The sequence below is a fragment of the Mirounga angustirostris genome, unplaced genomic scaffold (genome assembly GCF_029215605.1).
Source record: "Mirounga angustirostris isolate CCGP_5_RB_7025 unplaced genomic scaffold, mMirAng1.0.hap1 SCAF_7, whole genome shotgun sequence".
NCBI classification, from domain to species: domain Eukaryota; kingdom Metazoa; phylum Chordata; class Mammalia; order Carnivora; family Phocidae; genus Mirounga; species Mirounga angustirostris.
The window spans coordinates 112390033-112402591 of record NW_026991715.1 but is presented as its reverse complement, the minus strand read 5'-3'; the positions used below and the strand labels follow the sequence as shown (position 1 = coordinate 112402591).

At 51.0% G+C, this 12559-nt stretch overlaps 1 protein-coding gene across 4 annotated transcripts in view; it reads left to right on the top strand.

Moving 5' to 3' along the window:
• NDST1 (N-deacetylase and N-sulfotransferase 1) overlaps nt 1–12559 on the top strand; it is a 64712-nt gene that overhangs the window by 25103 nt on the left and 27050 nt on the right. For all 4 annotated transcript variants that reach the window (XM_045902675.3, XM_064596658.1, XM_045902681.3 and 1 more), the window contains exon 2: nt 4122–5018. In XM_045902675.3, the coding sequence (XP_045758631.1) occupies nt 4425–5018 (594 nt within the window). In that variant the 5' untranslated portion in view covers nt 4122–4424. The remainder of the gene's footprint in view (nt 1–4121; nt 5019–12559) is intronic.

The following is a 12559-nucleotide window of genomic DNA, read 5'->3' as shown; positions in this document are numbered from 1 at the left end:
TTTTGGCCTGAGGGTCCTGGCTTTCTGGTTCCACACTATGGAGTGGGGATGGGGCCGGCAGAAGCCTGAGGAATGGGACTTGGGGGCAGGAAAGGGGGTGGTGCATTGGGATGACTTCAGAGAGGTGATGACATTGGAACTAGGGTCTTGAAGGATGAGTAAGTGTCCCAAGGGGGAGGGGGAGGCATTCCGGCAATGGGAATTTCATTAGCAAAGGCCTAGATGCATGACCAAGATTGGTGACTGGTTGGGCGAGGCTGGAGTTTAGGAAAACCTCTGGCAATGTCGGCAAGACCCAGGCAGGCCCAGGGCAACGGGGTGGGGGGGCGGGGTGTCGAGGCCTCAGCCTCCAGCTCTCCTGGAGGACTTGGTGGCTGCAGGGGGATTAGAAGCCCCCCCAGTTCTCCATCCTTGAGCCACAGGGGCTCTGGAATGCAGGTGGGTGTGGAGGGTCTTGAATGGCTGGCTCCAGGCGTTCGAGGGGGTTGCGGTGGGAGTCAGTGCTGAAGGCCCCTCTTGCCAGCACGCTGGGGGCTGGCACTTTGTTCATGAAGCAGCATCTCGCCCTCCCCCACCCCCCACTCCAGAGTATTTGGCCTTCTCTGGGGACAGGGGAGGCCTTTACCCTCTCCTGGGCCTGGGCTTTGCCATGGCTTTCTCCCTGGTCTCCTGGCCTCTAACCATCTGCCCCTGCTCATCTGTCCAGCTCCAGGGAAAGGCCATGGCCTCTGAAAATGGGGATTTGGGCTTCTGAGGACTGGCTATCAGAGACTCGAGAGGAAGCATGGAGCTGACTTGACGGAGCTTTGCGAGCTCAGTTCTTGTCCACACTGTGCCTAGATTCAGTAAGCAGCAGGTGTGCTCGGAGAGAGTGGCTGGCCCATATTTGGTGCTGTGTGCTTTATATATACCAACTCATTTAATTTTCTTTTCTTTCTTTCTTTTTTTTAAAGATTTTATTTATTTGACAGAGAGACACACAGCGAGAGAGGGAACACAAGCAGGGGGAGTGGGAGAGGGAGAAGCAGGCTTCCCGCTGAGCAGGGAGCCTGATGTGGGACTCGATCCCAGGACCCTGGGATCATGACCTGAGCTGAAGGCAGACGCTTAATGACTGAGCCACCCAGGTGCCCCTACTTCAGGCTTTTTCCCTCCACTCGCAGCCCACAGACCTTCTGAGAGAGAGAGTGCTCTTACATCTGTGATACACTATGTGTTCTTTTTTTTTTTTTTTTTAATATTTTATTTATTTATTTGACAGAGACAGTGAGAGAGGGAACACAAGCAGGGGGAGTGGGAGAAGGAGAGGCAGGCTTCCCGTGGAGCAGGGAGCCTGATGCGGGGCTCGATCCCAGGACCCCGGGATCATGACCTGAGCCGAAGGCAGACGCCTAACGACTGAGCCACCCAGGCGCCCCGGAACTCATTTAATTTTCACAACTATGGGAGCATGTCAAACTTTGCTGTTTTACAGATTAGGAAACTGGGAGCACTGAGAAGTTAAATAACTTGCCCAAGGTCACACGGCTGCTGGGAGGTGGCATGTGGGTGTGAATGAAGCTGCCTGCTTCCAGTCTGCATGTAACCATAAGGCTTTCTTAACCGTAGAGTTTAGGTCCACGGGTGGGTTTGAGGGCATGGGGTCTGGACTCCTTGAAATTGTTACAAGATTTTCCAGCATATGTGCATATTTTTTTATGGGAAAGTGTTGTTAGATTCCCCCAGGGGTCTGTGATCCCCAGGTGCCTGACACTGCTGGGTGCAACATTACCATGCACACTGAAAGTCTGTTAATGCGGTTGACCAAGGGCCGGTGATCACAGCACCCAGGCCTGCAGGGGAAACACTGTCGGGTGGCCGGAATGGCCAGGTGCCCCCAGGCGTGGCAGACTGGCGGGGCATCCTCCAGGCAGCTGCACCTCTCCACCCACTGTGCTCTGGTCTTGGCCCCGAGGCTGAGAGGTAGGGCTCACTGTGGCCGCAGGGCAGAGGGCTGCCCTTATCAGGGGGAAATGGGACGCAATTGTAGCCTGGGAATAAACAGGACTGTCACCCCAGCCCTTCAGCCTCCGCCCAGGAAATCTGTTCGCTCTTGCCCTGCTCTCAGCTAGAATTGCAAGGAGTCCCTGGAAAGCTCTGCACTGTCCCTTATCTCCAAGCTGAGGCATGTGCCCTTCCCCATTCCTACCCCTGGTCAACCCACACATGTTCTTCTGGTCAGTTCAGGTACCATTTCCTCCAGGAAGCCTTCCTTGATCCTCCCCCTCTAGGAGAGTTCAGTGCCCCCGAGTTCTCTCAAATACCCTTCCCCCACTATCACACTCGCCCCCACCCCAGCATTGTAGTTGCCTGTTTTCTTGGCTGCCTTGGGTTCCCCGGGGTGCTGGCACATAGTAGGGACTGAATTGCAGAATATGGGAGGTGGAAGAGCCCCCCGAGATTGGCCCAAGCTCCTCGCTAATAGGCAGGAAGCCCAGAGAGGGGTTTTGTGCTCCGGGTCACATAGCATGTCATCGGCAGAACTGGGAGCAGTGGTGGCGTCTGAGACATATCCTCATTTCACACTCCTGTCTCTTGCTTCTGAGCACATCTCTTAAAAACATTTGTTTGTGTTTTTTTTTTTTTTAATTTTCACGAACATAGTAAATGATTGTTGTAGAAAATTTAGGAAACAAAAAGAAGAAAATAAAAATCATTCGGAGATAATCACTGTTAACATTGTGGGGTTTTTTTGGTTTGGATTTAGTACCAGTTTCTGGTTTACGCATAACAATTTTTAACAGAAATGTGACCATGCATACTGTTTTTTTTTTTTTATTAAGATTTTATTTATTTATTTGAGACAGAGAATGAGAGACAGAGAGCATGAAAGGGGGGAGGGTCAGAGGGAGAAGCAGACTCCCTGCCGAGCAGAGAGCCCGATGCGGGACTCGATCCCGGGACTCCAGGATCATGACCTGAGCCGAAGGCAGTCGCTCAACCGACTGAGCCACCCAGGCGCCCCATGCATACTGTTTTATAAATGTTTTCCACTTTAACAACATGTGTGGCAATTGTATTTCTATGTCAGTAAATGTCCTTCTTCCACATCTTGTACAAGTTGTAAGTGGCTGCCGGGGATTCTCTCTGATGCTTGCATCATAATTGCTAAGGACAATCCCCTATTGTTGGGCATTTGCTATTACAAACAGCCTTGGGATTAGTATTCTTTTGGGGAAATCAGTACACACTTCTACAATTACAACCCCTAGGATAATAAGTTCCTAGAACTGCAGTTGTTGGGTCTCTGGTACGCTGCGGCCTGGGAGGGATTTTCAAGATCTTCACCCCCAAGTCTGGGTCTGAGGCTTCTATTCACCCCCTGGCTGTGCCCGCCCAGACCCTCACACCTTCTGTCCCTGTCCCCATCCCCATCTCTCTCCTGCTAGCTTTCAGCGGCTGCTTCCACTCATGTGTATGGGGGCCTGGGGGCTGCTATCTGGGGTGGGGAAACTGGGGCCTTGGTTCAGTGGGTGTGGGTGTGTGGTCTTCATTTACTTTCCAGGGAGACCAATACAGGTGACCTGCTCTGGGCGGGGATGGTGGGGCTGAAGGGGACCCAGGAACCCTAAGTTCTGGCTGCCTGATGAGGCTGCTCAGCCCATTCAGAGAGAGAGAAATGGTGGGGGGAGGCACTGTGGGTGAGGAGGAGACGGTGAGGTTGGGGTGTTCAGCTGCGATTTAGAATTCCATGTCTAGCTCCCAGGCCTTGCAGATATTTTGTTCACTTTGTCCTTCCTGCACCTGGAGTTCGCTTGGTCTGGTCTTGGACTCTGATAATTATAAAAAAATAGCAAGCGCGGTTGCAGACACCATATTATACACATTATACACATTAGGATTAGGGACTTACTCCCTGAGCCTCTTGTGAGGCAGGTACTGTTGGCAGCCCTGTTTCACAAGTAGGGAAACTGAGGCTCGGAGCGATTACAAAGCTCGTGTGAAATCATGCAGCCAGGGTGGGCAGCAGTACTTGAGCTTGGGCCCACCGAGGTCAGGTCCTGTGTGTCCACAGTCAGCGGACCCCCCCGCAAAGCGCACGCTCTGGCTTTTCACCTCTGGCTCTCCTCTTCTCTCCACAGCCTTGGCCCCGGGGGCCCCACCGAGCGAGCGGCATGTGGCGCCCCCAGGCCTGCCCAGTGTCCTTCGGCCCGCTGCCCAGCCCCCCCAGGAGACCCTGACGCCCTGGGGGCACTTCTGCTGTGCACAGGACCACGTGGGGGTTTGCCATGGTGACATAAAGGGGCGCAGAGGAAGGAAGGAGCGCGACCGGCCTGCGGACTGTGCCCCTGGCTGGGAGGAAGGGCCGGGGGCCCGGATCCTCCACTCCTGCTGCCCACCGAGGGCCGCGCTTGCTAAGCGTCTGTGAAATTGTTGGTCAGTGGATGACTCTGGCATCTCCTGCGTGGGGCCTGGGGGCGGCCAGGGCACACGGGCCTCCGGCGGCCGAGGTCTCGGGGGCCAGGATGCCCGCCCTGGCGCGCCTCCGGAGGCTGTGTCGGCACGTGTCCCCGCAGGCGGTCCTTTTCCTGCTGTTCGTCTTCTGCCTGTTCAGCGTTTTTGTCTCGGCCTACTACCTGTATGGCTGGAAGCGGGGCCTGGAGCCCTCGGCGGATGCCCCTGAGCCTGACTGTGGGGACCCGCCCCCCGTGGCCCCCAGCCGCCTGCTGCCGCTCAAGCCCATGCAGGCAGCCGCGCCCGCCCGCACGGACCCACTGGTGCTGGTGTTTGTGGAGAGCCTCTACTCCCAACTGGGCCAGGAGGTCGTGGCCATCCTGGAGTCCAGCCGCTTCAAGTACCGCACGGAGATCGCACCGGGCAAGGGGGACATGCCCACGCTCACCGACAAGGGCCGTGGCCGCTTCGCCCTCATCATTTATGAGAACATCCTCAAGTATGTCAACCTGGATGCCTGGAACCGGGAGCTGTTGGACAAGTACTGTGTGGCCTACGGCGTGGGCATCATCGGCTTCTTCAAGGTACGCGGAGCTGGGGTCCCCAAGCAGTGCATACTCTGGCTGAGTCTGAGTCCCATTTCTACACTCCATAGCTGAGTGTCTGACTTTCCTCATCTGTAAAATGGGTAGAGTGGTAGCACCTACCTCCTAGGATTGTCGTGAAGGAGAAGTGAGTGGCTATATGTAAAGCACTTGGAGGACACAGTGCCTGGTGTCTAATAAGTGCTTTTTAAGTATTAGCCGTGAGGGGCACCTGGGTGGCTCTGTGGGTTAAGCGTCTGCCTTCAGCTCAGGTCATGATCCCGGGGTCCTGGGATCGAGCCCCTCAGCGGGGAGCCTGCTTCTTCCTCTGCCCCTCCCCCCCCACTTGTGCTCTCGCGCGCTCTCAAATAAATAAAATCTTTAAAGAAATAAATATTAGTTGTTATTAGGAGCACATGGCAGGGGCATTGCCTGGCACACCGCAGGCGCTTGCCTAAGGGAAGCCCCGGGAACAGGTGTGAGGTAGGAGAGGCTTGGCCCCTCGAACGTCATGGCAGTCTTCCCTAAGGGACGGGGTGTGCCCTCATTTTGCAGATGGGCAAACCAAGGCCTTAGGAGGGTTATGTATCTGAGGCTAGGTAGCCTGGAAGTGGGAGAGCTGGGATTTGAGCTCAGATTGAGGCAGTCTGGGCTCTGGATCCTGTGCTCTTTCCTCTGGCTCTGGTGGGCCGCGGCATTTATGCACCTCCTGAACAGAGCCATTGTGCATTGGAGGAAAGAGGAGAAAGAAATCCCAACGGGCAGGTGAGCTGCTCTGGGCTCCACGGGGCACCCAGAACTACTGCTGGGGTCAGAGTCTTTGCTGAAAGTGTCGTGGGGAAGCTGTCTGTGGGGAGCAGCTGGATGGGGGCCTCTAGAGGCTCTGGCTTCAAGATGGGTGGTAGGGACTAGGTAGGTGCTTGGGGTCATTTGCTTCTTCATTCAGCAAACATGTCCTACGTGCTGACTGTGTTCCAGGTCCTCTGCTAGGCACTGGGGACACGGTGGTAATCGGAGTGTGCAGTCACTGCTGTCACGGAGCTGACATTTCAGTGCAGTGGGGTGGGGTGGGTGACAGGCAACGAACAAGTAGACACATCATGTACCAAGTGGTGATAAGTACAAGAAGGAATGAAGCCGGGAAAGGGCACGGGGAATGATGGGTATGGGCAGTTGATGCCATTTTTGATACAATGGCCACTTTGACAGAGTGACTGGGAGGAAGGGAGACCAGGAGACACATAGCTCTCCGTGCAAAGGGCCTTCCAGGCAGAGGTGACAGTGCACAGATCCTAAAGCAGATTCTTTTTTGGCATGAGCTGGGAGAGGAGCAGGAGTGGGTCAGAAGGGGCCCATGTCCGCTGGCGGGGGCCCATGTGTCCCCAGGCATTCGGGGGCCCTCTGGTGCCCTGGGCCCTGTGCTCGGTGTAGGGAGGAGCCTGGTCCAGATGAGGGGTTCCCAGTGTGTGTGCTTTCACGCATTAATGCAGCAGGATGCTCTGCCACTAAAAGAAGGTTTTATGGGCCAAGAAATTGAAGGCCCTTAGAAGTCCCGCAGTAGAACAACCTGGTGAGATTTGTTCCCCAGCTGGCTTGATCACAAAGCCCTTTACTTCACAGAGCACCCTCTGGGAAACGCTGGCCTGGTTTATGGCTTTTCAGTGGCATAACTTCAGACTGCCTCCGTTGTCTGTTTTTTCTTTTGTTCTGGACTCTTCCATTCCCTGCCATGAACTACATTAAGTTTGATTCCGAGCCTCTGTCCTGAAGAACATTGCAATGGCTGACATTTACTGAGTGCTCGCCCAGCACTGTGCACTGTCCCTGTGCTTTGTGTGAAGAATGAACTCACCTAACACCCACCAGCCATCCTCTAAGGCAGGTGGATATCATCCTGATTTAAGAGAAAAGGAAACTGAGGCAAAGAAGCGTGAAGAAATGTGCCTCCACTCATCTCTGTAATAAGCACAGATCCAGGATTTGAACCCAGGCAGTCTGGCTGCAGAGGCTTTAGTCGTAACCACTGTGTGGTGAGTCCAGGGTCTCAACTGCCGCTTATGTAGTAGAATTTACATCAGCGCAAAGAACTCCCGTAGTCTCTGCGGACCAGGCAGCAGGCACAGTTGGCACACCAGAGCTTGGATCCTTCTAGCCGCAATTCTTGGCTCTACAGAGGGTGGACATGAGGCCCCGGGGAGCAAGGACAGGCTCACCATCTCACTGCGGGGTCAGTGGAAATTCTAGTCTTCGTGCTCTTCCTACCATATTGCTTAAGATAAGACCCTCCTTGGTCTTGAGCAGGGCCCTGTGACTTTCTGCTCAAACAGAGCCCTCTGGTGGTCAAACTCCATCTTTTGGCTCTTTCCACAAGGCCTGCGTCAGTGCTGTGCATTGGGTTTCTCAAACCCAGAGGGTTGGTGGACTCCAGAGGTCTGGAGACACTCACTTTCCAATTCCCATGGGTGCTGGATTCCCAGATCAGTGTAAGAGCAGGGGCTGAAAAATCCAGGCCCTGGTTCACATCTTTCCATCATTTATAAGCAGAGTGACCTTCGGCGGGATCTTCAACCCATCTGGTGTCATGTTGAAGATGACAGTGGGTGGCACCCTGAGCCACCCAACAAATGGCAGCTATCTTGCTTTGTCATCTCCGGGTTCAGCAAACACAGCTGGTGGTCACCTTTGTCTGTCTTGTGGCTCTGACCAATAGGCGCCCCTATGAGGGGGGCGGATCTTCATCGGTAGCCCCGCTTCCTGCCGTTGTTGTGTCTCAGCCTCATGACTCCAGGGGCCCTGGGGCTGACCACATCCCGGCAGGGGACTGACAAGGGCTACCCAACTACTTTTATTACACACTGTGTGCCAGACACCGAACTCATTACTTTGTAGGCTTTATCATGTGTAATTCTCACGACCACCCGGTGAAGTGGGCACTTTGTTTTCAGGGAGGAAACTGAGGCTCCAAAGTGGAATGGCTGTCTGGAGTAACATGGCCAGTAAGTTGGGGCCGAGGATGGACAACCACCCTCGTGCCTTCCAGCCCAGCCACACGTGAGCATGTCAGCACAAACCGACGGACAGAAAGGATACCTTGGGAACCTGGGGGGTCCCAAAGTCATCCAGCTAGTTACTATCAGAGTCTGTATTAGGCCTCCTGATTCTCGGATCAGGGCCCTTCCTCCCTCTACCTGCATGACTCTCTTGGGAGATTTGGTGTCTCCTAAGTGGGTCCTCAGTGCTGAGGAACCGGAGGGGTTCCCCTCTGGTGGGCTGAGGCCTACAGGAGGAGTCAGTCTGTGCAATGCTGAGGCTTGCTCTCCATTCCCTTCCCCAGCTGGCTCCTTTTCATTGCCGACTGGCTTTCCCTCTTCCTCCATGTCCCCCAGCTGGGTAGCTGGCTGAGCTGCCAGCACCTGGCAGTCAGCTCAGGAACAGGGCTTTGAAATGGGATCCCCCAGTGCCTGCGGTCCAGTGTGGCCTCCCAGGCCACAGCAGGTGATGGACAGGGCCTGAGATGTCACCGGGCCCCACTGCCTTTGCCCCCACGTAGCCCAAACAGTTTCCATCCTTGGCCAGTGCTGGGCAGGGTGGCCTCTCAGGCCGGGGCTCTGCCTTGGGTCTCAACACTGGAGGCTGGCTCAGGACAGGGTGGGGCATTGGCAGGTACTGGTGCGTGGAGAAGTGAATGCAGGTCCCTTATTGCATTTTCCTGGGCCAGAGCCCTGCAGAGCCTTTGTGGGAATTAGCAACAAGCATTCCTGCCTGGCGGCTATTAGCAAAAGACACCCTCTGGGCAGAGGCAGCTCCACTTGGGGCACATGGCTCAGTCCTAAGCTGAGTGTCCTTGTGCAGTGCTCACCTGGCCAGCTCTCCTGGGTGGCCCTGTGTAACCCCCTATCTGCCTCTCCAGACTCATTGGGTGCCCTCATTTGGTGCCCTTTGCTTTGCCCCACCCGACTCATTCTCCACTGGGCAGCCAGATGGATCTTTTTTAAAATGCAAATTGGAACCTGTCATCCCTCTGTTTGAAACCCTTTGATAGAGTCTTTGATGGCTTCCCCTGCCACTTCAAGCCTCCAGGGTCCCAGGTCTGGCCCCAGCTGACCTTTATGCCTCATCTCCTCCTCTGCCTCTTGATCACTCTGCTGGCCTCTTGCTATTCCTTGAGCCCTCTCCTTCCTTAGGGCTTTTCTCCAGTTGATATTTAGGCATTCTTTAAATCTTAGTTCAAAAGTTCCTTCTCTGGGAAGTCTTCCTTGAGCCAGCTGTCTATGGTCGGTTATTGACTCTTCTAGAACGATGAACTTGCTCTGTGTGGCATGCACCCCATTGAAGTTTTATATTTATCTCTGTAACTTTGATTGCTGTCTCTCTCCCCTGCTTGACTTTAAGGTTCATGGAGGCAGGAGCCATGTCTGTTTCTCCTCGCTGCATCCCTGGCACTTAACATAATGAATAGTTGTGGAATGAACAAATGAAACCCATACTGAGTACCTGTCAGGTGCCAGGTACTAGGGATCTGTCTGTTCCTTTTTATTCTTTTTAAAAATCCAGTTAACTCGTGGCTCAGTCCGTTAGGCATCTGACTCTTGATTTCCACTCAGGTCATGATCTCAGGGTCGTGAGATCGAGCCCCGCCTCTCTCCCTCTCCCTCTGCCCCTCTCCCGCCCCCTCTCAAAAACAAATAAAAATCAAAATCCAGATCTAACAATTGTAAATATCTGTGCCCCCAACATGGGAGCAGCGATCTACATAAGCCAACTGTTAACCAAAATAAAGAGTCATATTGATAACAATATGTTAATTGTATGAGACCTCCACACTCTACCCTCAGCAATAGACAGATCATCTAAGCAGAAAATCAACAAGGAAACAAGAGCTTTGAATGATACAATGGACCAGATGGACCTCATAGATATATACAGAACATTCCACCCTAAAACAACAGAATACTCATTCTTCTCGAGCACACATGGAACTTTCTCCAGAATAGACCACATACTAGGTCACAAATCAGGCCTCAACTGATACCAAAAGATTGAGATTATTCCCTGCATATTCTCAGACCACAATGCTTTAAAACTGGAACTCAATCACAAGAAAAAATTTGGCAGAAATTCAAACACTTGGAAGCTAAAGACCACTCTGCTCAGAAATGTTTGGGTCAACCAGGAAATCAAAGAAGAACTTAAACAATTCATGGAAATCAATGAGAACAAAAACACATTGGTCCAAAACCTATGGGATACTGCAAAGGCGGTCCTAAGGGGGAAATACAGAGCCATCCAAGCCTCACTCAAAAAAATAGAAAAATCCCGAATTTACCAACTAACTCTACACTTTAAAGAACTAGAGAGGGGCGCCTGGGTGGCTCAGCCGTTAGGTGACTGCCTTCAGCTCAGGTCATGATCCCAGGGTCCTGGGATTGAGCCCCGCATCAGGCTCCCTGCTCAGCGGGAAGCCTGCTTCTCCCTCTCCCACTCCCCCTGCTTGTGTTCCCTCTCTCGCTGTGTCTCTCTCTGTCAAATAAATAAATAAAAGAAATCTTTAAAAGAAAAAAATTAAGAACTAGAGAAAAAGCAACAAACGATGCCTAAGTCACGCATTAGAAGAGAAATAATTAAGATTAGAGCAGAGATCAATGAATTATAAACCAGAAACACAGTAGATCAGATCAATGAAACCAGAAGTGGTTCTTTGAAAGAATTAATAAGATCGATAAACCACTGGCCAGATCTATCCAAAAGAAAAGAGAAAGGACCCAAATTAATAAAATTATGAATGAAAGGGGAGAGATCACAACTAACACCAAGGAAATAGAAACAATTATTAGAAATTATTATCAACAACTATATGCCAAAAAACTGAGCAATCTGGATGAAATGGATGCCTTCCTGGAAACCTATAAGCTGCCAAGACTGAAACAGGAAGAAGTTGACAACCCGAATAGGCCAATAACCAGTAACGAGATTGAAGCAGTGATCAAAAACCTCCCAAAAAACAAGAGTCCAGGGCCTGATGGATTCCCTGGGGAATTCTACCAAACATTCAAAGAAGAAATAATATGTATTCTACCGAAGCTGTTTCAAAAAATAGAAACAGAAGGAAAACTTCCAAACTCATTCTATGAGGCCAGCATTACCCTAATCCCCAAATCAGGCAAAGACCCCATCAAAAAGGAGAATTTCAGACTGATATCCCTGATGAATATGGATTCCAAAATCCTCAACAAAATCCTAGCTAATAGGATCCAACAATACATTAAAAGGATCATCCACCACGACCAAGTGGGATTTATCCCTGGGATGCAAGGGTGGTTCAACATTCAAAAATCAATCAGTGTGATAAGATCACATTAATAAGAGGAGGGAGAAGAACCATATGGTCCTCTCAATTGATGCAGAAAAAGCATTTGACAAAATACAACATCCTTTCCTGATTAAAACTCTCCAGAGTATAGGGATAGAGGGAACATTCCTCAAGTTCATAAAATCCATCTATGAAAAACCCACAGTGAATATCATCCTCAGTGGGGAAAAGCTGAGAGCCTTTCCCTTAAGATCAGGAACATGTCAAGGATGCCCACTCGCCACTATTGTTCAACATAGTACTAGAAGTCCTAGCAACAGCAGTCAGACAACAAAAAGAAATAAAAGGTATTCAAATCGGCAAAGAAGAAGTCAAACTCTCTCTTTTCGCAGATGACATGATATTTTATGTGGAAAACCCAAAAGACTCCACCCCAAATTACTAGAACTCATCCAGCAATTCAGTAATGTGGCAGGATACAAAATCAATGCACAGAAATCAGTTGCTTTCTTATACACTAACAACACAACTGTAGAAAGAGAAATTAGAGAACTGATTCCATTTACAATAGCACCAAAAACTGTAAGATACCTCAGAATAAACCTGACCAAAGAGGTAAAGGATCTATACTCTAGGAACTACAGAACACTCATGAAAGAAATTGAAGAAGACACAAAAAGAAGGAAAAATATTCCATGCTCATGGATCGGAAGAATAAACATGTTAAAATAGTCTATGTTACCCAGAGCAATCTATACCTTCAGTGCCATCCCGATCAAAATTCCAATGACGTTTTTCAAAGTGCTGGAACAAACAATCCTAAAATTTGTATGGAATCAGAAAAGACCCCGAATCGCCAAGGAAATGTTGAAAAAGAAAAAGCTGGGGGCATCACGTTGCCCGATTTCAAGCTATATTACAAAGCTGTGATCACCAAGACATCATGGTACTGGCACAAAAACAGACATATAGACCAATGGAACAGAATAGAGAACCCAGATATGGACCCTCAACTCTATGGTCAAATAATCTTCGACAAAGCAGGACAAAACATGCAATGGAAAAAAGTCTCTTCAATGAATGGTGCTGGGAAAATTGGACAGCCACATGCAGAAGAATGAAGCTCGACCATTCTCTAACACCATACACAAAGATAAACTCAAAATGGATGAAAGACCTCAATGTGAGACAGGAATCCATCAAAATCCTAGAGGAGAACATAGGCAGTAAC